Source organism: Amia ocellicauda, chromosome 5 (genome assembly GCF_036373705.1).
Source record: "Amia ocellicauda isolate fAmiCal2 chromosome 5, fAmiCal2.hap1, whole genome shotgun sequence".
Taxonomy (NCBI): domain Eukaryota; kingdom Metazoa; phylum Chordata; class Actinopteri; order Amiiformes; family Amiidae; genus Amia; species Amia ocellicauda.
The window spans coordinates 7,897,283-7,924,225 of NC_089854.1; the positions used below are offsets into that span (position 1 = coordinate 7,897,283).

Here is a 26,943-nt window from a genome sequence, read left to right on the forward strand (position 1 = left end):
AGATCCGGGAAATAAACACCTTTCCTTTAGAGCCTAATCTAAACATCCAGTGCGCCCCTCCATGCACATAACTAATCAGAGCACAGACACAAATCACCGCAACCAGGTAAAATCCGTCATCCAAATGCAGCAGTCCACAATCAAAGTCCGAGTTTGTTACCATGATCAAGGCTACTATGTGGTCTCTCTTTCTCTCTCTTCCTCTCTTCAACTACCCGTCTGCCTCTGCTCACCAGGAAGCTAACTGCTTTACAGAGGCTGGGATGCATTCCTGGAGAAACAGTACATCAGATGTTCCCCTTGTTAATTCAGGGCAATTTGGGGGGGTCTCTTACTATATATATATACACAAATACACACACAGAGCCCCTGAGTGTTCTGGGCTCTTATTTATGCATTTACGATCACCAGACTGACTTAATAATGAAGAAGCAAAAAATGTAAAGTAGAACTCTGCTGCATAATCAAACCAGAGAGATAACACGGAAATCTTCTGACATTTTCCAAGTTAATGACAGTAATGTGAATGTTCGTGAAGTGTCCTTATTTTATATTCAGCGCAAGGACTATTTATAGTGTGTGTGAAACACCTATTAATTAAACTGCCCCATGTGAGCATCTGGAGTGACCCTCTGAAAGGGTTTCTGGGCTGCAGTTCATCTTGTGCTGCACCGCCTCTCATTTATCACCAGCAAAGACAATATGACTATAGATCCACCAACAGACCTCAGTCAAGCCTTTCCTTGTTTAACTAATTTCTTCTATTTTAACCACAGTTCTCCTGATCAATTTCATGGTGGCATTAGATCCTTGTGGTTCAGATAAGACTGTCTAATTTTTAGGGCTTATTTTTCCTGCAACTGTTACCCATGACACAATTATCCACAGTCATGCTTCCCCCGAAAAAGACAAGGCCTCAGTGAAGACATTTTTTAAATGGAAAATACCTATGTTTTCACTTTAATGAGAACCATCACATTTAAATTGACTCTTTGCCAATTAACCCATTACATTTTTAAACAGCTACAGTTATTAAAGCATAAAAATGTGCATAAAACTGTTCATGCCTGGTCTAAAAATCTGTATTTTAGCATAGCCCAAAAACTCACAGGATACTGTCTGAACTGTTTGCACTTCAGCACATATTTGCACTCTACAATTTAAAAGGCAAAGAAATCAGAGTTGGGAAAAGTTCCAATTCATTTCAATTGAAATTGAAGTACAGATTTGAAATAGACTTGATTGAATTGTAGTGGAATTGGAATTTAGCAAATTAAACTGAGATCTGATTGGCAGAGTTTACATGCCTTAAAAAAGTGTCACCCATTTTTGTAGTGCAATTTTGGTTGTCCCAAAAGCCAATGTGGCTTCATTTAAAACATTACAATGGTACAACACCTGCACTGCATTTTATACAACGATTTTAGCAGCAGCAGGAGCAGTGAAAAAGGGTCTTAGAGGGCAGTCCGTGGTTTTACTATATGCATAACACCCCATCTCAGTTTTTACTGTTCAGGTTGTATCCATTCACAGCTGTCCCTCAGTTAAACCTCATGCTGCCATGTTTACTGGCATGCATTACTTCAGTAATACCAGTAGAAAGAAATGATGCCCCTTTGCTCTGCAGCACAGCAGTGGAAATACGACGACTCAACAGAAGCTGTTGATGGATTCACAAGAATCTCTATTTCCATTTTCATAATACCTTTCCATTTGGCATGCGGTTGTATTAACTACAAAGGCAGGCATTTAAATTGGATAAACTGTTGGAGAGACGCTCTTTGAAACATTTATCGGTACCTGCTATCAACTGGAAAATTACAAAAACCTTGCAGATGCATTGTGATGGTTATTGCTATAGTTTTTCATGTCCCAGGTTTCTTGTTGATCTCTTCTCTTATTAATTTTGTGAAGCACTGGGCTCTGGCACCCCGCTGGGCCCCATCAGCGCAGCTCTCTGTGAGGAGTGGGGTCCCTCGCTCGACTCTCTGACCACTGCCATCTGATGGCTGGGGGTGCTGGTGATCATGACACGGAGCAACACATACGCTTTCTCAAAAACGCAAAAGAAAGAAGCCTTAATACACTGCTATTGTATAAAGAATTTCTCTAGATGCGTGAAGGTATACACCCGACGCGTGATACATTTGCATTTCCTATTGTAATATGATAGGAATATATATTACCATATACAGTACACATACACTCTTTATGCTGAAATGAAACTAACATTTTCTCTTATTATTAAGCTGGGGCTCAGTGTGCTTCACTAAAGGTCATTTGGGTAGCTAACAGCAGAAAGATCAATTTCTCCCGAATGCCGAGTCACTGTTAGACTGCCTTCACTCGGACCACACGTTGGCTTCCAGGGATACCAAATCCTTCTCCGTGCCACTTATCCCTTATGTGTAAAGCTGTATCTCATTATGGTAAATAGCTGAAGAATTTATTTCAAGGGCTCTTATGCATTATTAAATTGTTTATTTTATGTTGAATGCAATATTGATATGGATTCCTCTGTTTTACGGAGAAGTGTGCTAATGAGATTTTTTTGGACACCATATGGAACTTATTTAATTTTGCTGTTTAAATGTTGGAGGAAAACAATGTTACCGTGTATTGCTATTCCTCAGAGTTTCCTTGTGTAATGGTACTATAAATAAGATTTAAATACGTACGGGATTAAATTTACTGCATCCGAGTAAGCAAAATGGTTTTTAATAGTGATTTATAGAACAGCCTAGAAAGTATTTTCCTCTAGAGTAAAAATTATTCTATTTTTATAATCCTAAATAAATGGCAAATTTTCATGGACTGCAGTGCAATTATTAGGAATGTATTCCAGTTTCACTAGAATAGTAGCTTCCCCTTAGCTTTATTGTAAAATATCTTTCTTGTATTGACAATAAACGGGAAACTGTTTATTGGGCAATGACATGTCACAAATATTGTGTTGTTGTGTTAGGAGTCAGAAATAAACTTTTCTTATCTGCTTTCTTTATGTACATCAGTATTTTTATATACAAACAAATCCAGAATTGATTGTATCACGGTCAATATTGTATAAATCAGTAACTTAACTTTCAATAGCATCTGCCTAATATAGTTACATATATGTATAAATACACTTTACATTTAAACATTCAGAATAAAAACCCAACTCTAATAATCAGCTTTGATAACATGGAGAATGCACTTCCTGATGCTGGATTCACAAACTGTTCAGTAGGGATGTTTGACCACATACAGAATCTCTCCAGCTCCTCCAGGTTGTGTGTCTTGTGTTTGTGGAGTTTAGTTTGAGTCTTGAATTCCATACCAAGTAAATGATACTGGATTGAGGTCTGGAGATCTTGCTTTCAACATTGGATATTTTGTGTCATTTTGTGTCACATTTGGATGTGTGCTCTGGATTGCTGTCTTGCTGGAAAGTCCATTTGCAACAAAAGCCCCATTCACACTGGAATGCCAGCAAAATGCAGGCAATGTTTGCCTGTTTTTTTCCAGTTGCACTCCCATTCACACTTGCTTTAAATGCGGGCAAATTGCAGCATGCACCCATTCACACAGAAAACTGAGAATGCTGGCATTAGCGTTGTAACCTTGGGAACGAGACGCTACAGAAGCATGTGGCTTAAAGACAGGAGACACAGACTGATATTCAGGATGTGTTTGTAACAGTTTGTTCATTTCCCTGTTTTGCCAGTTTCCTTCCATTGTGTTTACTGGGCTATTGGTTCTAACCAGGGCGCCGGTTCAGTTCGGACTCGCTACCAAGAACAAATAGTCAAGAGGGAAACACAAACTATATGTCAATCTAGGGTGTGTTTTCGTGCTATGACCAGGTCATCAGGCTGTATGGTTGTGTGTTTTTGCAGTGTGGTCACTTGACCCAGCAGTCACATATCATTTGAACCAGTGAATCCAGGCAAGGACATGACGCGGCATATGCCGGCATTCATTTTCCTGCTCTATTCACACAGACCCGTTGCAGGGAAATGGCTGGCATTCAGACTAGGTTCCGAGGTGGAAAATTGCTGGTGTCGAAGTGCAGGGATAAACCCATTCACACAGACCTTGCCGGCAACAAAATGCCACCAAAAAGCCAGCATTTGTTTCAATGTGAATGGGACTTAAGAGTAAAGTGGATATTAGACAAGGGAGGAGCCATCAGCCATCATACTATTTCATTATTGATGTCAGTGTGGTATAAACTAGTTTAAACCTGCTAGCGCCCCTTAGTTCTTGAACTTATGTCAATATTAATTTCGATTTGCATTAAAGCCCTCTACCTGCGACTAATTCATGATAAAATATCCTTCAGGCACATTAAGATTACAAACGCCATCTTGGGTAAATTATGTCATAAAAAATTAATTGGATGGGTATTGTAGTACATTGTTTTGCTTCCCCTAGTTTACTTGGAAGCCACATTCAAGAAGAATCAATCCCATTACAATATTTCACCATTTCACAAACAAATGGCAAAAATGGCTTCTGAGGGAGTTCAGGAACCAGAATTCACAGCTTTAATTATGAACCACAAATCTGAGTTAGCTTGCTAATAGTGTAATAAAACAGTACTGTTCCGGTCATGGTTGGCAGTGACACTGGACATGACTGACATCAGTGGCATTTTTTGTGTGTGTTTCTTTCTTTCTTTCTTTCCTGTCTTTCTAATTAAGGTCTCCAATCTCATCTTACACACTGATTGAGAGAGACATGTTGAGACTGGTACCTTTGAAAGTAAACTCTGATCTTGTCAGGCAATTGAGCGGGAGGAATATTCAGTGACACGGGTTTTGGGAACACATTTTGATGTATTCAATTATTTACGAAATAATGTGGGAGGAATTCCATGATAACATTAGAGTTTGAAGAACTAACAGGAAGAATTAAAGTAGTTTTTTAATTAAAAAAAAAATCTGAAGTACCTGGTTGAAGTAACATTTGATACAAATATTTTTTGAAGCCCCATAGTAATAATAGCTCAGTCTAGGAAGAGAATTTCTTCAGAACTCATAAGTTAAGAAACATTGGGCCTGATTGGCATCTGGAACATGTCACCTCAAAGAACCATCTCCTCAATCAGTAAGCCATGGTTTTGGACATGTCCTCTCAACCAGAACATGAAGAGCAGTGATTGAGCATTGGGGAGAAAATGGCTCTGTGGCAGAGAAGGCTACTTTTGGATTACAAGCTAATCCAAGATAGTAGTGCATATTCATAAAAGTGTTTTGTCCACTTGTCCTGGTTTATGTGCATGAGCTAAGTCTTGAGCTTGAGCATTCCTCAACATGGCTAAAGCAAATGTATTGAAAATATCAATCAATTGATGGTTCTGTTTGGGAAACCTCAAAGCTGGAAGAATACCAGATCAGGTAAGCTTTAGCCCAGGGTTCAAGGTTTATTTCCTGGTTGGAATTTAAAACTGATAGTTGTATTTTCAAGTCTCAGTAAGTATGCAATATGCTGGAAAGTTATTCAATTAACACTGTGAAGTTTGCCCTGAACACTGCCTGCCCTTTTAAAAGAGTGAATAAAAAGTGATTCTGAAACAAATCAAGCATAAAGAATGGCAATAACACTGAATTCTCTCAATTCTAATAAAGTAGCTCTATTATTCATTCATTATATGTAAAAGAGAGTGGGGGGAGAGAGAAACCATTAGAGGTGTTGTTATATTTTCATATAAACAAAACTAGAGCAACGCTCACTGATGAATGTGTTGAAAAATTGGGCTTCAGAGCTTCATTATCTCAGTGGTTCTGCCTGGCTTTGTAAACTAGTGTTTAATGGATGATTGTGCGGTGACTCTTTCAATGACTGTTGATCCCAGAGAGAGCAAACTGCAAACATAGCACATACTGCTGCTCTCCAATGAGCAACCCATTAATAAATATGCATTATAAATACCAAGCCTGGGGGGGAATGTGTACTTAAAGCAGTCCCGAGGGCTGACGATTTAACCTTTGTTAGTTTTCATGAATACAGAAGCACCTTAAAAACCTTCACTCACATCTGGTACAAGTTTCAAAGTCGTGTTACACAGGACCCGTGCAACTGCAAGCAAATTGGTGACAATAAATACCGGATAGCAGATTATTTCTACCGCTGTCAAGGTCCAGATCAAGTGAAAGGGGCAACTGTAATGGATTTTGGGGTGTGTGTTTTGCACGACGGCCTTCATGACCTCTGGACCTGCGCTTTGATTCGGGCGACATTCAGATTATTCAACTTGCTGGCAGGGCTTTTTTCTTACAGCATTTTTGAGTAACAACGAAGGAGACTGGCACTTAACTCGATGCAACAGTATGCATTATTAAACTAAGTGCCCTTGAGATGCAGAGCCAGTTTCAGAGGGGTGCTCTTATTATCTCTGGAGAGGTTGTAGCCCTTAATCAGTTAAAATAACAAAGATCTACAATAAAGCTTTATGTTGGAAGGAGGGCTGCAAAGGAGATAAGAGTCTTGCAACTCTAACCAGTGAAAATTAAGCAAGGAGGAAAAGGCCTGGTCTTCATCAAAGCATTAATTTGTTTCCTTACCCATTGCAGCTTAGAATTGTAGATATCCATTAGACAGGATCTTGATAAAGCATGTTAAAGAATCATACGACACAGAAGACTATGCTAATTACTCAGCAGTAGTGGAATGTTTTTTTTTTTTTTATGTCTACTTGCTGAAAATATTCACTGTAAATATAATTTTATTTATCAGAAACAACAGAATAAATATTTGCCCCAGCTTGAGACTTCAATAATAATTTTCTCTAAACTCATGGTGATTTTTTTTTTCTATTGTATAGTTCAATGTAATGAGGCAACAGCTTGTTTGACTACTCTATAATAGCAGTAACATCATTTTTTCCCCCCTCTAAATCAAATCAGATTTCACAAAGTGAAGTTTAACCTTTTGCAGTGCCCTTTACAAACAAACAAAATACATATTTTGATTTGTCTCCCTGAAGTACTATCATAATATGATATAGGTGCATGCAATTTCCTGAAGAGGATCCATTTGCACATTACTACCTTTTCTTGAATCCATTGTTAAACTCAAGAGTTTCCATTAACAAATTACCTGCTGTTTCATGTCATCTGTATGCTTTGAAATTAAACACGTACTTCCAATATATTAGCATAATTTGACCCATATATGAGCTCAGACTAATGAGGATGTATTTAATTGATGGGATATGCGACCAGTGCGGCTGTTTTCCTGTGCATCAATGAAGTACTGATGTGCAGATGAGAGCGATGGGCCCGTGCCTGTGATCTTGGTTGAGAATTACACGGTAGGTGGAGGGAGTTCAGGAGTTTGCTTGTCAGTGTTGTGTACTTTTCTTCTAGTATGGGATTGATACATAAGACCCTCTCTTTGTGTACCCTTCGCCACACTCAATGAATAGAGACAATTGATTTCCCTTCCAGACTGTTCTTCTGAACAAAATAAATAAACCCTGTAGTCACCTGCCTGCGAGGTCACACTGGTAACTTGAACACAACATTGTAGAGAATCCTGCTGACCGGATCTGATTAAAGTCTTCAAAGGAAAAAGTGAATTTTCAGATTCATGTTATATAAAAAATGTAGAGCAAGAGCTCTCTCTATATATATGATACAAATTGTCCTGTTTTGATGGAGATCTTAGATACATGACTCTTCTGGATCATGAAACTGGAAAGACACTATGTAGAGCCAGGGGGGAAACAAACAAAACTCTTGTGCATTACCTATTCATCCACCTGTCTGACTATGTATCATTTCTTACAGTGAGGTCTATGTAAAGGCATCTGTTTTAGGCTCAGTTGATTCACTTGGGACATCATCAAAACACTTTGGCAACTCATCCAGATTCTATAATAGATGTTATAACTATCTGAAAAGCTGTTACAAGAAACACGGAGAACCCCAAATCTCCACTGACTTTTCAAGTTGTAGATAACCAAGTAAATCTCCCAGAACATCACTTAAATATTCTTCCTGCTTTTCCACTCTGTAAGCAGAAAAACAGGATGTAGTGTCGATCAGTGTGACACAGAGATAACAGCATCCACAGTACCATCTCCAGATGAGTTGTGTCAGTCTGCAACTCTGTTAAAAAATAAAGTCAAAGAATCATTGCTTAAAAGGTGATTTTATGGTTGTCACATATATTTGTTATTATAAAAAATATCAAACAGACGCATCATATCATAAACTGATGCCTGTATTTAAAACAAATGATAAATACACAATCTGTACCCTGTTATTTTATTTGACATGCAGTTGGCTGTGTTTGACAACATGCCTGCAATTGCATTAAAATACGCTTCCTTCTATGCAACATGATAACACCAAATAAGAGGAACCAAAGGTAGACATGTTAATTTCTGCAGCACAGCTCATTCTATCACCATCTGTTTAAATGAATGTTATTTTTCCTTCTCGGATATTTTTTCCCTTACATGTCTGTAGGTAAGACTTACAGTTGGAAGGAGACAGTTGCCAATAAAAAATACATTACCATAAAGCAGGCCATTCATATTTTATATCTAAGCATGAAACACATAACCAAATGTCATAAAATCTGCTCAGTTAAGCTACAGAGTATGCTATATATGCAGCATTAAGTGTCCATGGGAGATGATTTTTATCTGTTCTCCTGCCTGCAATAAATCTTGAATAACTTGCACTGGCAAACATTAAAATAAATATATAATCTAAATACAGAAAAATGGTCTGTTAAAAAATTTAAAATTAAAATAAATCCTAACTGATGCAGTGTGAAGTTAGATTACCCAGAGGGCCATGCTGTTGCTACACCTTCCAGTTTTCACTACACATACACACACATAAAGGCATAACAAAAGCATCAGATCTGTCTTTAAATAGAAATTAAGCATCTTACAAAAGCTAGCAAATTACTTGTAAGGCATGGCACAAGTATAGGGATCTAATATTATACTTTCTCTCACTCTCTCTCTCTATATATACTGTATTTTGAGTGATAATTGACAACTAATGCTGGTTAAATTAAGTGTATATATTAATCCCATGGTATGTTCTGTTTGAAATGAATCCTGAGAATTGTCTTTGGAATTGTATATCTCCTCTTTGTATAATTAAAGTTAAATTTAAACCCTTCATTCCACATTTCCCATGCTGCACTACACATTCTCCAAACACAAATTACAAAGAACTTTTCTCTTGAAAACATTCTCTTAGCTTATTGCCAAGAAGTGCATGAGGGGAGCTGAAGTGCAAATTGTCATGCTCCTTTATCAGGCTGAGAAAAGTGAAACATTCTGTGTAAAGTATCTTTCTCAAGGATTAATAGGACTGGCTGCATGGGGGACTTGAACCCAGAGTGCCTGCTTACAGGTCTGAGCCCTCACAGTATCCCCGTCTGCCTCCATAGCTTTGATAGGAGAATAAATCAATGCCTGGAGTTTGGACTGAAAAGTCATTGATTATGAATCCACTTCCCATATAGCAGCCTTAGACCCTTGTATTAATTCTCCACCTCCCCTCTCCCTCAGGCACCGTGACCGCAATTCTGAGGCCTTGCAATATTATTTATGCATCTATTTTTAATATGGAGATTTTAGAATGCCTTGCACAAAAAAAGAAGGTGTGTAATAACAGCCGATTTATGCAAACTAAATAGCCTTTTGAATTATGTATTTTCTGACATTCTTAGATGGGGCCATCTGTATTTACATCTCAAAGACAAATCTGTATCAAACTTTTTTAATCGAGAAAAGCCTTTGCTTTGCCTTGGTTTATTATTCATGAGTCATTTTATTTTATTGTTCGTTCTGTGGCAGTGTGAATAGCTACCCATGTTTAGTTCAGAGGCCCGCAGTGTGCCGGTTGGATTGAAATTCTGAAGGAATGTAAAATTAATTGCACATGTGGGTGATATTGTTTACTATTAGTGACATTGGAAAGAAACACAAAAAACCCATCGTGTGGCCCCAGAAATTACCTTAAGGGTGTACACAATGGATGTTCTCGATTGCGCCTTTCATTTCCAAGTGAGATATGGGTCAGCTATTGATGCATAGTATTAGCTTCTAAGTAGTCATGCAATTTTAAATACTGTTGTTCTGCAACTAGTTCATGCAAAGAAAAATATTATCCAATTAAACCTACTTTATATGGAACAATAGTCATGTTACTGAAATCAAAGGATGCTTCTGATTTTTCAGTGAAAATTCAACCTCTACATAACAAGACATAGTTTTGCACACATCACTTCACCCTCCAACTCCAACGTGCCTCCTCAGCACCACGTGCAAGTGTTTTTGCTTGCCTTGATTTTAATGCAAAAACGTCTGAGACATTATTAAAATCAAAAGATTGAGTTTTTGCTGGTGAGTGACAATGCATGTATTTACTGCATTCTCACATCGTGAAGGGATATGAGAAGAAATGTGAGTGTGTGAATGACAAAGCTTTGAAGGTTAAGAACTACCATTGAATTCCTGGCTGGGCAGCAGACCTTCAAAACTTTGATTTCTTCAAACAAAGCACAACATTATTCATTTATTTATTAAGTACTCTTGCTATTCAATTTTACATATTTCCGTTTCCAAGCTTCTTGCAAAGGGATTTTCTTTACAAATGTGTACTGCAGATATGGCTGAATGTACAAGGAGCTATCTGATTCGCTTTGTTTTTCTTTGACATCAACCTTTCTTCTGCAATTGCTGAGCCCACATGGGTCCTGAGGTCTGTTCAGTATCATGGGATGCCTATCTCTGCCTTGTTTGCATCCAGTTTCTCGCGTTTAGAAATGAAAAGTGCTGTGACCTGTAATTTAGATAATGATGTTTATTATAATCAGCACCCTGTGCAGGTTAATACAGACTGCCCTGCATCCCATTTGGCTCTCCAACACAAGCCATTTGTGTCCTGTTGTGATTTCAGCCTTTTCAGTATGAAGAATATTCACTGCTGTGAGGGGGCCTGACAACAAACAAAGACCATATCAAAGTTCTTTTGGCCTATTTCCATCGACAGATGAAAACACATCTGGCATCGGAAAGCTCCAAAACACACTTTTGAACCCTAAAGTGCAGACAAGATGTTAGATCACAGTCAAGGGACATGGGAAATGGAGCATAGGGGAAATCAAAATAATACGAGTAAAGGACTAATATTACAAGTACTGTCTGAAAAGATGTGTTTTGAGTAAGCGCTGGAAGGAGGTCAGGGACTCTGCTTTGACTTCAGTGGGAAGGTTGTTCCACCACTTAGGGGCCAGGGATGAGAAGGAGTGGCTCTGGAGGAAGGGGAGTGGAGAGGAGGAGAGTTAATCTTCTGGCACTGGAAGACACAGTGGTCTGGAAGGGATGTATGGAGAGACGAGGGACTGGAGGTAACTTGGTGCAGTGTGGTTGAGACAGCGGTAGGTGAGGGTCAATGTCTTGAACTGGATGCGTGCCGGTATCGGGAGCCAGTGGAGGGAGCGGAGCAGTGGAGTAGCATGTGCGAATCGGGGCAGAGAGAATGGAGTGGCAGGTAGTAGTTGTCGGCAGGCCGGCCAGGAGGGAGTTGCAGTAGTCCATGCAGGACAGAACCAGTGACTGGACGAGCAGCTGAGTCAAGTAGTCGGTGAGGAAGGGATGGATTCGGCGTATGTTGCTCAGGAAGAATCTGCAGGTGCGCGTCAGCGTGGTGATGTGCTGGGAGTAGTAGAGCACAGGATCGAGGGTGACTCCTAGATTCTTAGCGGAAGAAGAAGGAGAGAGTGTCGTAGATTCCAGTGTGATTGAGATGGAGAGATCAGCAGAAGGTGAGGAGGAGGGGGGAACAAAGAGGAGATCAGAATCGGAGAGGTTGAGCTTAAGGTGGTGTGAGTGCATCCAGGCGGATATAGCAGACAAGCAGGAAGAGATGCGAGAGGAGATGAGAGGGTCAGAAGAGGGAAAAGACAGGAAGATCTGGGCATCATCTGCGTAGAAGTGGTAGGAGAAATCATGGGATGCGATGAGGGGGCCCAGGGAATGAGTGTAGAGAGAGAACAGGAGCGGGCCCAGGATGGAGCCTTGGGGTACGCCTGTGAGGAGAGGTTGGGGGGTGGATGAGGAACCTCGCCATGTCACTTGATCGGTCCAGTCGTTGAGGTAGGAGGAGAACCAGGTGAGAGCAGTCTCAGAGATTCCAAGGTCAGCGAGGCAGGAGAGGAGGATGGAGTGATCGACGGTGTCAAATGCTGCGGAGAGATGAAGGAGGATGAGGATTGAGGAGAGGGAGGCACCCGAGCACAGCTGAGGGAGTCAGTGACAGCCAGGAGAGCCGTCTCAGTGGAGCGAGCCATGCAGAAGCCAGATTGCAGACGATCCAGGAGTGATTGATGGAAAAGAAATGCAGAGAGCTGATGGTGGACAGCACGCTTGAGGGTCTTTGAGAGGAAGGAGAGTAGGGAGACAGGGCGGTAGTTCTGAGGAGAGGTGGGGTCAAGGGTAGGTTTCTTGAGGAGTGGCATGACAGCAGCTTGTTTAAATGCAGAGGGGAAACAGACAGAGTGAGGAGTTGAGGAGGGAGGAGATGAAGGGGAGTAATCAGGAGCAGTCGCTTGGAGCAGGCGAGTAAGGAGAGGGTCCAGGGCACATGTTGTAGGTTTGTGACGTAGGAGGAGAGAGGAAAGTTCAGAGTCCAAGAGAGGTGAGAATGAGGAAAAGGAAGCTTGGTTGGTGGGAGACTTCGGTGTGATGGGAGAGGAGGGGGGACTGTTGAAGAGCTTGTGGATGTCTGTGATCTTGGAGGAGAAGAAGGAGGCAAAATCATCTGCAGTGAGAGACGAGGGAGGGGCGGCAAAGAGGGAGAAGGTGGAGTAGAGTTTGCAGGGGTTGTTGACAGTGGACTCAAAGAGTGATTGGCTGAGGTGAATGAGGAGAAGAATGTGGACAGTAGAAAGTGGTAGAGTTCGAGGGCAGTTGGGAGTTTGGACCTCTTCCGCTTCTGTTCAGCGCCACTATTCACTTTATAGCACAGAGATTCTGTTTTTTATGCTTCAGTTGGTCTTTGCAAGTCTCCAAAGTCTTTTAGTCATTATATTTTGTTTGTAAAAGGAAAAGGTGGTAAACAATGTTCAAAATATACACTCACCTAAAGGATTATTAGGAACACCTGTTCAATTTCTCATTAATGCAATTATCTAACCAACCAATCACATGGCAGTTACTTCAATGCATTTAGGGGTGTGGTCCTGGTCAAGACAATCTCCTGAACTCCAAACTGAATGTCTGAATGGGAAAGAAAGGTGATTTAAGCAATTTTGAGCGTGGCATGGTTGTTGGTGCCAGACGGGCCGGTCTGAGTATTTCACAATCTGCTCAGTTACTGGGATTTTCACACACAACCATTTCTAGGGTTTACAAAGAATGGTGTGAAAAGGGAAAAACATCCAGTATGCGGCAGTCCTGTGGGCGAAAATGCCTTGTTGATGCTAGAGGTCAGAGGAGAATGGGCCGACTGATTCAAGCTGATAGAAGAGCAACTTTGACTGAAATAACCACTCGTTACAACCGAGGTATGCAGCAAAGCATTTGTGAAGCCACAACACGTACAACCTTGAGGCGGATGGACTACAACAGCAGAAGACCCCACCTGGTACCACTCATCTCCACTACAAATAGGAAAAAGAGGCTACAATTTGCACAAGCTCACCAAAATTGGACAGTTGAAGACTGGAAAAATGTTGCCTGGTCTGATGAGTCTCGATTTCTGTTGAGACATTCAGATGGTAGAGTCAGAATTTGGCGTAAACAGAATGAGAACATGGATCCATCATGCCTTGTTACCACTGTGCAGGCTGGTGGTGGTTGTGTAATGGTGTGGGGGATGTTTTCTTGGCACACTTTAGGCCCCTTAGTGCCAATTGGGCATCGTTTAAATGCCACGGCCTACCTGAGCATTGTTTCTGACCATGTCCATCCCTTTATGACCACCATGTACCCATCCTCTGATGGCTACTTCCAGCAGGATAATGCACCATGTCACAAAGGTCGAATCATTTAAAATTGGTTTCTTGAACATGACAATGAGTTCACTGTACTAAACTGGCCCCCACAGTCACCAGATCTCAACCCAATAGAGCATCTTTGGGATGTGGTGGAACGGGAGCTCCGTGCCCTGGATGTGCATCCCACAAATCTCCATCAACTGCAAGATGCTATCCTATCAATATGGGCCAACATTTCTAAAGAATGCTTTCAGCACCTTGTTGAATCAATGCCACGTAGAATTAAGGCAGTTCTGAAGGCGAAAGGGGGTCAAACACAGTATTAGTATGGTGTTCCTAATAATCCTTTAGGTGAGTGTATTGTGTCAATATGATTACATTCACAAACAAATGGCTATATTAAAGTGCCACAGTAAATAAATGGCCTCAGCCCTTTGCTTAGTAATATCAGCTCTGCAGAATACTAAAACTGAAATCTGTGTAGTACAAGCCCCCTTACAAGAGTCTGTCCCCAAGGAGCAGAAACGTCTGTTAAAAATATTTAAAAAATACATTTTATGTTAATGTCATTACAAACACTAATCTCTTTCCTGGAGACATCTGTCTGAAAGGCCCACAATGCAGTTTTTAGAAGTGCTTACTACTAAGGTCCTTACTACAGTCTTTATTACAAAACATATTGAAGTGAATTTGACTGAACCATTCCATTTCCTACACAGTGGTAATACAGCTCATCCAGCTGAAAAAACATTCTTCTGTGTATTTTCTCAGATAGTATTCCAATCTATGAACCACACTTCTTGTACATTTATTATTTCATAAATTAATGTTTGGTTATATGTAGGTAGAAGTCTATTCATGTCATACATACACACACACACATCCCCTGTGTGTCAGCCTCTTTATCACCTTATTAATTTAGGATGAAACAGCTCAATTAAACAGTAAGATTAGGAATGTGAAATAACAAAGGTATATTTGTCAGCATTTTTTGTGCAAGTTCTCACCACGGGTCAAAGAAGTCTCCAAATACAACTAGACCTTAATGAGTTCAGCACGATGTGATTCACAGGGGAGTTAGAACCACTGACTGACCTGGTTTTCAATCTGAAACCTCAAGATGTCAATCAAGCCCCTCAATGAAACTAATCTGAAGAATAATTAAGTGCTCCTGACTAATTATAACTTTCCCCCTGATAATGAGGAATAATTATAGCTTTAAAGTGAAGCTTTATTATAACACAGTGATATTTAATATGTTAAACATATCCCTAATGATTACATACATGCATTACTAATAAATAGATGAATTAAAGGGCAGAGAAAACGAATACAAATGGAATATAGTATATTTTTAATTTAACAGTCGAAAGCATCTAATTTACATTAACTTCAATAAAAAAAACATATAAAGGGAAGGGATTTTTCCAGCAAATATGTGTGTTTATTTATTTTAAGGGAGACAGCAGCAGAGCCAAAAACTTGTATCAAATCAAAACTTAACAGATTCCAGGCTTCTTTTCTTTCATTCGCAACTACTTATGTTTTTATGATGGACAACCACTGTGACATTATTTAAATATGTATTGTAATCTAGCTTTAATTTTCATTGAGGAATAGCCATGTTTATTATTATTTTTAGGGGAATTTATATGAATAGCTATCAGCCATTGTGTTGACTATGTAACTATTCTTTAGATCACATCTGAGTGGTTCTAGAAACATCTTGAAATTTCACCCATTCGTTGTTATTCTGACAGTCATTGCAATCCTGATTTCTGCACATAGATAATGATGGGAAGTGTAAAATTGTTTGCTCATGTGTGAAATGTAGTGCTTGGGATTCTCAATAATGATGGAAAAGCCTATGTGCATCTCTGTAACCTGTTCTCTCTGCTGTGGGATGTTTCTGAGGCCTGACATGTACTCCTCTCCTGTCCTGCAGATCCCCCAGGTGAGTTACGCCTCGACGGCACCAGAGCTGAGCGATAACACGCGCTACGACTTCTTTTCCCGTGTGGTGCCACCCGACACCTACCAGGCCCAGGCCATGGTGGACATCGTCAAGGCCATGAGGTGGAACTACGTCTCCACGGTAGCGTCTGAGGGGAACTATGGTGAAAGTGGAGTAGATGCCTTCATCCAGAAGTCGCGTGAAGACGGTAAGCCCAGCTCAAAAGCAGATTTGTTTTTCTTCTCTACGATTTTAACATTGAAAGGACCTTACCTCTGTCATGGTGAAAACAAACAAATGCTTCATTTGCTTCAGAAAGCATTTTCAATATATCCAAACAGAAATTACACACCCTCACGGTCAATTTTCCAATTGATGGAAAAGCATCTGGGTGCTAAACTGAGTGAAAATGCCTTTTCAGATGTTTCTCATTGTGTCAGTTCACTATGGATATTTTTTTTTCCCAAATTAATCATTTTACAGCCCATTTTAAATAGGCTTTTGGTTTGTGTCATCTAGAAGCTTTTTTGTATTTGTTTAAAATGCCATATACAACCCCCCTCTGCCTTGTGTTCGGCTAATGTAGGAGATGTAGGAGCTACTGGAACGCAATGAAACCCATTGTTCTAGGCTGATTAGTTAATAACAGAAGAACATTACTGAAAGGACAAAGAGATTTGTCACTTGGATTTTTTCCATTACAAGAAAAAAAGGAATTAATCAAGTTCTCTGCCATCTAAGCCTCTCCTTATTGTTCCATATTGATTGAGGAAAATCTATTTATTCCTCTTTTTATTTTTATTAACCGCCCGCAACCCTCATTTCAATCGGATATGGTTTCCTTTAGTTTTTGGTCAAAGGAGAATCTTGGCAAATCTTATTATCTTATTATTTTATTACATTCAGATGACTTGTTCCACTCCAATTACACACTTGGAAACTGCTATGTTTTAAAGGACACAGGCAAGGAACATGCTAATTTCAAATATTAGCATGTGTACCATGCTGTGCTTGCTGCTATATCTGCTCTACACTCCAACTGGGGTATTAACCAGCGTGAACTAGAAAAAAAACTACATTTCACATTTCATTTGGAAGTCTGGGTGGAATACAGATGCTTCTTAGAGATGCTTTTCATACAGGAGACTTTGTTCCAATATCCAGAAAACACATAATCAGTGCAAAATTAAGGGTAAGCTCGACTATTCTTTCAGAGTAAATTATACATACCCACTTACACAGAGACAGATAATGAATTCTCAGCCGTTATCTTCACAGACAAACACAACGATAAAAGCATAATCAGCTAGTTTTTGCTCTGTGCGGTTAACAAAACGATGGCTGAGTGGTGATGTGTGGGCTAAAAGGTCTCCTGTCACACCCTGTCATACTCACTCTAAAAACACACTGTGAGAAAGGTAGTACGGCATTACACAAATATAAAACAGAGGAACAGCAGTACACTATCAAAAATAAGCAATGGGTGCCAGTCCTGGTGGGTTCCCATCTCTTCTTCTTTTTCTTTTCGTACTACAAGTAGTAGCAGTAGAAAACAAATGTACACAAAAGAGGCATCAAAGTAGAAACATTCTTTGTATGCATGTTTGGCCCAAGGGTGAAATCTAACCTGGTATATCCGCCTAAATATATAACCTGTGTGCTTATAAACTATCATCCAAGCCCCTGCTGCTGTAGTTCATCCAATGACAACCATTTGTCCCTCTCAGCCAATGTTGCAGTAGCGTTTACCATGTCGTTAAACAACAGCCTCCTGTTAACACCATTCATTCGTCCATACTGTAATTGAACAGGGCAGTTTTGTTCATTTTTTCCCCTGAAATTGCAATGTGTGAAAAGACGAGGCCGATACAGAGGCCTATAAGGTATCCACAGGGCTGTGAGAGTAATGACGGGCGAAATGTGTCCACAGTGGCAGTCCGTTTGCTAGTAAGTGAATTGTTTTCCAAGAGCAAAGTGCACGGTGTTGACATCTGATTCCCTTAATATGCTGTAGAACATGATAGAAACTGCTGCTAATGTGACTTTATTGCGCCTGCCAAAAATACTAAAGAAAGTGTCAGCAGAGATTAGAGTGGCTTTGCTTGACAGAAGATTTTTACATTGCTCATTCAAAACGTTTCAGTGCTTTCTACTCTTTAATTGTGTTGCTCCATTGAAATCCTGCAAGGACAAAGGCAGCCCAAATGCCATACCATTTACTACAGCTGGTTAAATCCTAAATGCAACAAAACTCATACATAAGAAACAATGCTACCACTGTGACTGTTTCTGGTACAGATGCCCTTTTCAAATCTAAAAATCTTCTCGGGGAAAAAACCTGTTTGTGCAATTTAATCGAATGTGACAGTAAAACATTCATCTGTAAATCACAAGTAAAACAATTTTGCAGATGCCTTGATACAAAATTAAATCATTTGCATTTTACAAGGTGTTCCTGCCTAAAGAGCCCAGGCACAAATAAGCAACCACATTTGTACAGCGCAGGATTATTTCGTATTTTCAGTAAGAAATACCTTTGCATTTCTCTACCAATGACACCAGTATTGTTCTTTCAGATTCTGGGAAATGATTGATTTGGCTTCGTGTTGTTTGCTTGCTGAGCCCTCAGAGCCATTTATCTCTGTCAACCTGGACTAAAAGCTACTTTAGACTGACAAGCTGAAATCACATTTGCAGTTTCAGCCTTGAGTAGATATTGGTGTTCACAACACACCCCTACACACAAACAAACCTTGCAGCAAATGCTACCATATTGCAAGAACACTTTGGTAACTTAATGAATTAATTGAATAGATTAACAAAGGCAAGTTCACCTCCTACACAGCTGTACCTTCTGAATGTGAAGATATTCAACAGGCACACACACAAGGAAAACGTCTCTTTCTCTGGGATTCATTTCAACACCTGGCTTTACTGTGCTGCGCTTGCCTCCGCTGTGTGTGTAAATTGCGAGAGCCCCCGCCGAGCGATCTTGCTGTAACGTGGAAGCCTCCAGAAAGAGGCCCTGCATAAAAATAACGAAGCATAGTAATTAATTGTGAGTAAGTGACAATAGCCTTAGTGTTTTTCATTCCCAGTGTAACTAAGTCATGCAAAGCAGATGAATATAGTAATTAACGGGCTGGTGAGGGGAAGTGAGGCTAGGATGCTGCCCTCTTTTTTCAGTAATAATGGTGACTGTCCATGAATGTTCAAAAAAGGGTTTTCATTTCCAGTCTCAATGTCCTTTTATGTGTGATCTTCGTTGTAAGCGATTTGGTCAGATCAGATCTTTTTTTAATGGTGTTCTTCAAAGTCACCACTCTGGAGACCAGTCTCTGCTCCCTGCCCCCACTGTCAACCCCTCTCTGAAGGTCAGTGTCCTTCTCCAGATAAATGGCCCAAAGGTTACAAATCCCGATTGTGAGGCAGGGCACTCTGGCCAACATGGGGGTCCACAGGGCCATGGTAACGTACTTCAGAAAATGTACTAATCAGCACTCCTACTATACAGCTATGTCATGTACAGCCACTTAAACACTATATCCCTCCGAGTTTCCCTAAGCAGAACCATGCAGTGTCTGTGCTCCTGTGTGTCCGCTGGACGTGCTGTAGTACAGGAGGCCAGGGCAGCGGCTCACACAGGTGGTCGTTAATCTTGGCAAGTGCCAGGAGAGCGGATAGCACCTTAAATCTTCAGCTCACCGCCCCGTGAATTATCGTCGGAATAAATATTAATGATAACGTTAAAATGATTGCTTCCTTAGACCTCTGCAATTGAGCGTTAAGGCCCCCATGTATCACAATAGTCAGAGTGAGGCTTACGTCATCTGTTTTAAAAGGCACTGGTTTCGGCCTGTATCTGCAGGCAAACACGTTCAGTAAACATCTCAAGAAACAGACGTGCAGCAGAAAAGAGCCCTCCTGCTGCCTCACCACAGGATAGGTAAAAATATATCAACACGAAATAAAAACATAAATACAAGGATCTCTCAATTGACTTTCAATCAGCCAGGTTCATAGCATGTGGCTTTTTCTAATTTGACATTAAAATAAATCTACATCTTGACCTTTGCTCATATTCATGGATAAAAGTGACACAATGAGTGATATCTGTATGTTGTATGACAAGGCATTGTAGGAGAAATTGCTCTTAAATGATAAATAGTTAATTTACATGCATTAAAGTAGAACCAGCTACAGGTACTAATTACTCAGGGGCATCTCACCCCATGCAAAACATTTTTCTTTAAGTAATTATAACTCAGTCATGACAGTGACAAAGTACTGAAAAACAGTACAGCAATGTGTGGCATATAACTTATTTGCCGACACTATTCCTGGCTATGAAAATAATCACATTTTCATCAGGGGTGCATAAACACAGTGAAATTGACATCAGCACAATCATTATTTTAGCGAGGGATGGTGGGCCTTAACATTCAGGATGCCTCTAGAGCTGGCAGGCTGAAATCTCTTGTTTGCGTGACGCTGCCATGCATTGTTACTAGCTGTACAGGAGAGGAGGTAGCTGAACTAGGGAATCAGGGCACTGACTGATCCTTACACCCATACACCCCCACACACACGCATGGGTGGCTGTCAGAGAGTGGACAATTGAATTAGGACTCACACACACACACACACACACACACACACACACACACAAGGGAAACGGAATTAACTTAAACAAAGAGGACTCTGGAAGCAGTCCTGAAACATAAACATACACAGCTCTGCATATTTTAATGCAGGTTTTAGTGGCCAGCACAGCAAATGAATAATACATATTTGTGGTTAATAAGAGGTACTGAAGACCGTGGCGATTAAACAACCGTCCGAGCCTCTCCTCCAATCACGCATGCCCCCTCTGCCCCGCCCACTCACGTGTAGAGACCCGAAAATGGCTTTGTCAGTAAAATGGACAAGCCCTCCATTACGGTGAAGTCAAAGTAATGCCATACAAGGACCTCCAGGCCACTCTATTCCAGCATAATATACATTTCACTAATATCTTTTTCAGTCACGAATCTCTATATAGCTTGTTATTCAACTGTTCTGACAGTAGGAAGAGATGTATTTGAAAATGTTAACTTGTTATGATTTGACAAGAAGTTTAATTGAAAATTCACTATTTTTTACACGATCACTGCAAAAGGGAAACATTTTATCAAGAAGAAATGTGACTCTTCTTTGTGTAATTGCTATTCACATACATTGCTGAACACATACATTGCTTCTAAGAAACAAAGTAAATCCATATTTTTAGTTTAATACTGTTAGCCTAAATGCTTTGCTTTATTTACCGGAATCTGTTTTAGTCCTAATTTAATTTGATTTAATCTTCCAAAGACAGCAGCTGACTAATTTTCTCAGATGCATGTTAAAAAAATCTGGGCTTACTCAAGTGTTATTTTCAAGGAAGACAGATTTGTAGCTACAGTAGAATTTCTTAAGACTTATTTCTTCCAACTATTACAGCCTTTGGCATACCATTCAACAAAGAAGGGAAGCAATTTAACACTTTTATTAACAATAACCAATAAACCATGACAACTTCAATTAGCATGCTGTTCACCCAGACTATGAGTGCTGACTTTTTAATTTGTGTGCTAAACTCTTAAAGGTCTCCGCAGCCCAGACGCCACGTGACACACTAATACACACAGCAGTCTAATAAAACTGTACAGAGTAGGTACACCTCACTGAACCAGCAAAATAAGACTCCCACCAGAGAAGCGGTCTGCATCCATTATTGTTTCACTGCACATCTTGACCTTAAGGGAGTAAGTTAATGTACAGATAAGTAATGGGGATTGTAGACTTGAGCTCGGGTTTTATTGTGTAGGTTTGAAATCAGCAATAAAAGAACAAACAGAGCATTTAATATGTATACAGTTTAGCCAGTGTGGAAAAAAGCAACAAGTCATTTGTTTGCCTAATCTAGTAGCTACTGTCATTTTCTCTTTTAGCTTCCAGTGTTGTTTTGGAAAATAAATCATGTTATCATGTCCACCCCATTATCTCTTTATTTCTCTTCATTAGCTGGATTTGTACACATTGAAAACAAGTTCTTTGGAATCTTGTACTTTATTTTCACAGGAATTTCCTCCTCCTAAGTACCTTGTAGATGGTTCTTTTCTATTTTTGTCTGTTTATTGGGAACTGCCATGAACTGAGGTTTTCCTACACGGTTAGCTGCCTCAGTCCGCAACCTCTGAAGGTCACTAGACAATCTGCTCCTACAGTGTGGCTTAGTAGAAATCGTTAAACTACAGCATGATGTAAACAAACTGACACTGGCGGCTGAGGAAATCCGAACGCTGATTACATGGTGAACGTGCATAATTGTAGTGCAAGGGAAGAACACGATAGACTTGATGGTGTTGCCTTATAACACTTAGAATCCACTGAGAAATGCGATTGCCGGACAACAAGCGGGTGGAAGAAAACAAAGACAACAGAGGCTTTTATGGTGACAACATTGCACACAGTTGGAAAGGACACTCTATCTATATCACCAGAACATGACCTATTTAATAGTAGTAATGCAGATTTCTACATAAATTTGATGGTGTGCGATAAAAGATGCAGAGAGCCATGCAAATAGGTCAAACTAATATTTAGTGACATGAAAAAGAAGCCATGATCTGTATTTATGTATTACATTATCCCAACCCAGCAATATTGAAGCTGCAGTTTTCCAGGTGGATTCTACAAATAAAACCATACAACTCTGCAGTGAAGCTTTTCCACTGATCATGAAAGAACTCCTTTCTTAAAATACAGCTTAAGTAAACTCCCAGTGGCTCCTCGCTCAAAGCAAAGGACCAGAGCTGGAAGCCTGCTTTTATAGGAGGTAGGCCACCTTGGTATTTCCATCCACGTCTTCAGATGAATCTATAATTACTTAACCGATCCTCGGCAGCAGAGTCAACTCAGTCATTAAAGGTCAGTTCAGGGAATAAAGTGCTGCTTGTATTGAGGCCCTGCATTTAAATAGGAGAGACAGGTTTGCAGATTGCCCCCTGTCACTATTCTGGGGCATCAGTACAGGTCCGGGTGGGGACAGTGCTATAAAACCTCCCGCTAGAGCAACACCCGTCCAACTCATCACCTGACTCCTCCGTGCTCATCTCCTCTTGGATCTGATGAGAGCAGGCTTCATGGTGGTATAGCTGCAGGCAATGAGTAATATACCATATTAACTGCTGTTGTTGTATACTTACAGTTTTAATTATGCCAATTGATACTTCACTCTTCAAAACGACTAGCGCAATAGGAATCAGCCCCAAGCAGAAACCCAACCACCACCATGCCAGACTTATGCCCAAGCCTCCTGCCTCGACCCCCTCCCCCCACCTACATCTCCAATTATATTGGTTGTATAATTTCACATTATATCTATTTCTTATCCCCAGTCCTTGCGAATTAAAGCTCCAGGGGATTTGCTCTTAAGTTACAGAAGGCTCTTCTCACTCAGCAGCTGTTTATCATGGAACCCTTTTACTCCAGCTGTGGTGAGCAAAACCTACACCCTGATGTGCAGTCTGAGGAGGATAAAAAACAAAACAAACAAAAAACCTTACTCTTTCTTGACCTACACACTCAGTATTAATCATTCCTTGCTGTGACCTACTTAGCACACATCGGGTTGTGACGCATATCTTGCGAGATACAATTGTTTGGTTTATGCCTGCATTACCATTCTAATCGTTTTTATTGTTGCTGCTGTTCTTCGAGTGTTTCATGTTTTTTCACAGTAAACCGAATTTCCTATGTCTGGCTTTCAACCCAGAATGTGAAGTGAAGCTGGTACAATGGGGGGGAGAATGAGAATAAACTATTTTATTTTATCTTTGAAAATACACAGGTGGTTACACAAGGATTAACACTTTCCTTCTGTCTCAGGTGAAAGTCAAATATACAACAACAATTTGTGTCAGAGTATACCATTATAATGAAGTAAATATACAGTATATTTTAAGTGAAAATACTGTATCACATATCACAATTCTATAAATCAATACATAAAGATAACAAATCACTAGTATATATTATGACGTGGCACACGGTGAACTCACAGTTAGTGTTTTAACCTTTTGAGGAATGTGTTTGTTAAAACTGTAGTATTGTTATGTTGGGATAAGGTATGTCCTTCCAGACTGTAGGATGTCATGAGCTATAACTGGGTTTGGCGTCACGCTGAAATGAATAGCAGAATGATATTAGTCAGTGTTAAATAGCTGTTTTCACTGCACAATCTGATCAGCTCTTTTCTTATACATATAACATTCAAGCCAAGCTGGAAATATGTCAAACACGAATTGTGATGAAATGCACGCTGTGGTCTATGCCACCAATAAAGCCTGTTTTATCATTTCTCAAACAAGGAGAGCGTATGCGATTTTATAATACGCAGAGGGATTGAAACAGAACATTGAAATTGAAATTGAAATTACACATGCAATTCAATCTTATTCAAACATCATCTTGTTCTTTAAACAGCAGAAATAATACACTGGCGATTTAATCAGCCGTTACCTGCCAGCTGTATTTCCAAAGAGATAATCTGACGCATCATAATGATATGAAGGAAAAGCGGGAGTGGCGGCTCAAAAAGGCACACCAGATATTGCAGTGTTGTTTACCTTCCAGTTCCACAATTAGAAGGAACAAACAAATCCTTTAAACACAGTGCAAGTGTCTTAATGCAGCCAATAAATCCCTCCATGAACTGCTGAAGTACTGTTGGTGTTAGTCAACCAGCGCCCCCCCCACCCCCTGTCGTGACTAGTGTATGGATTAGTTCTTAACCCAAAGCAGAAAATCTTTTCTTGGCTTGCAGCTTACAATCAAAACTGTATTTCTCCAGAGACTGGAAGTATAGTGGTCAATGAGGAGGATTTTAAAGGGCTACCTACTGGCTCATTTCCTGTACTCTCTAAAAAGTGTTACTTTATCTTTCACTAATCCTAGTTTATCGAATGTGAACTCTACACGTGGTTGTGCAGCTCCATTGGAGCAGCACGGCTTCACCGGAGACCCTCTAATGTACCTTCAAACAAGGAACTTTTTTTTTCTTCCGTCAGACAGTGTTTTTCAGATGGAGGATTGGCACATAAAACTCACTGGAAGAAATGCAGTCAATGGTAAGCGTTCAAGATGTAAAGTAATTCATATTGTGCCATAAAACCTTTATTCATTAGCACACTCCACAGTATCATAGCCTTGCTAATATTTTAAAAGGATCATCATCATTTTTATCATCACAGGCTGCAAAGAACATACTGTAAAATAAAATAAGAACAAGTGATGGCTATTTATCCCCCATGAGCTCCAGAACACTATACAGCCTAGAAACGGTACATAATCTAATAGGCATAGGCTGTGACACTTTTTAAAGAAATACTATTAATTTCACCTTCAACCCTTTAAGGAACAAGATTTTTGAGGGGGGGGGGGCATTCTTGGCTGCTGTGCCTTTTTGGTTGTAAAAAAATCACCAATCAACACCAAACAGTTTCTTATAGTTTCCCACAAAAATTGCTATCCCTTTTCAGATTTCTCTGGGGAACATTATGCAGCACTTAAAAGGGCATGGAAAATAGTTCTCTCTCACTATTTATAGGATTTTTGTCTTAATAAAAATGCAAAAACAAACAAAATAAAAAATTATAAGTACTTGATCTATTAGTATGCACTGTGCACAGTGCTTTCAAAGACATTCATGTATGAAACATGTTATTCAGTGTCCTGAGGGACATTACAATACTTCCTGAAACTTTTGATGAATGATATTGATGCCTGGGCAAAATACAAGATCTTATTTCAGAATACAGAGATGTAAAATTCAGATCCTTCTGTGTCACATGATGTGGGTTTCCAGGCACGTCTGTGAAGTATGGTAGTCTTGTGAGTCCTCAGAAGGAGGTATGGATTGTATTGCATTTACAAGATTAGGGTCCCAGAACCCCACTTCAATAATATTGTGTTAATGTTAGGACCTAAATTGCACTACTGGAATTCAGTTATGATCATTATTCCAGTGTCAGTTTCTCACACTGCTGCACTGCACAGTGGTGTTCATCTTTTTTTTCCCCTGTTATGAGCTTAAAGTATTAATCAGAATTCAATCAAGCATCACGTTGTTTGTGGGACTCATGCTCATTTTCATCTTTGCAATGTACACGTGAATCTTAACAACAAAATACAAATGCGCAATAATTTCAAAGTAATTTTGTCATTATACTGTGTATAGCTCTCCCACATGATGACCTGATTATTCTTTAATTCTGCTCCACTTAAAGGATATTATGCAAAACACACACTATATATATCATCAGTCTTTTTCGCTCCACAGCTGGACGAAGGCCCCCCCAAAATGTTTCCACATGTTTCAATGTAGAGCTTCTCTTTCCCAGGTCATGCCAGCAAATCTTCTTATTTCATCTTCATATCATTTATGTTGTCTAGGTCTTATTTCATCTCTTGGGATCAATTCTGTGGCTTATTTTGTCCACCTTTGGTCTGTTCTTCTTGCCATTGCTGTCTTAAGATTTTCTATCTTTCACATAGTTTTGTGTGTTCTCGGATCAATTTTTTTCTTTCGGTTTCTTTTTGTAATTCCAAGCATCCATCTTTGACCAGGTTTCAAAGCCATAAGTGAGCACTGGCAGTATGCATTGATCAAATACTTTTTTCTTCAGGCAAGTGGGAAGATTCTCTTTCAATAGCATACTGTTTCTCCAAATGCATTCCATCCATTTTCACTTCATCTGTGTTGATTTGTTGTCCGAGGTTGACCTGAATTTTGACTTCTTCAAAGTATCTATTGATCTACTTCAATTGGCTTAGTTTTAACAAAGCTATATATCAATACCTGAAGCACAAACACAATAGCAGTACATCTTGAGTCAATTCACTTCCAAAACTCCTGCATGAGGTATCTCTAAACTCTGAGATTTCATTACAAAGGTCTTCTGCACTGTAACAGCAAAGTAACAGCACAGAAGAGGAGTTTGTGTCATTTT

The 26,943-nt window shown here is 39.8% G+C and overlaps 1 protein-coding gene across 1 annotated transcript in view; it reads left to right on the forward strand.

Annotated features, from left to right (window-relative positions):
* Positions 1-26,943, forward strand: part of grm4 (glutamate receptor, metabotropic 4) — a 273,255-nt gene that overhangs the window by 120,484 nt on the left and 125,828 nt on the right. Inside the window, exon 3 of the mRNA XM_066703560.1 lies at positions 15,902-16,118. Coding sequence (XP_066559657.1) covers positions 15,902-16,118 — 217 coding nt within the window. The remainder of the gene's footprint in view (positions 1-15,901; positions 16,119-26,943) is intronic.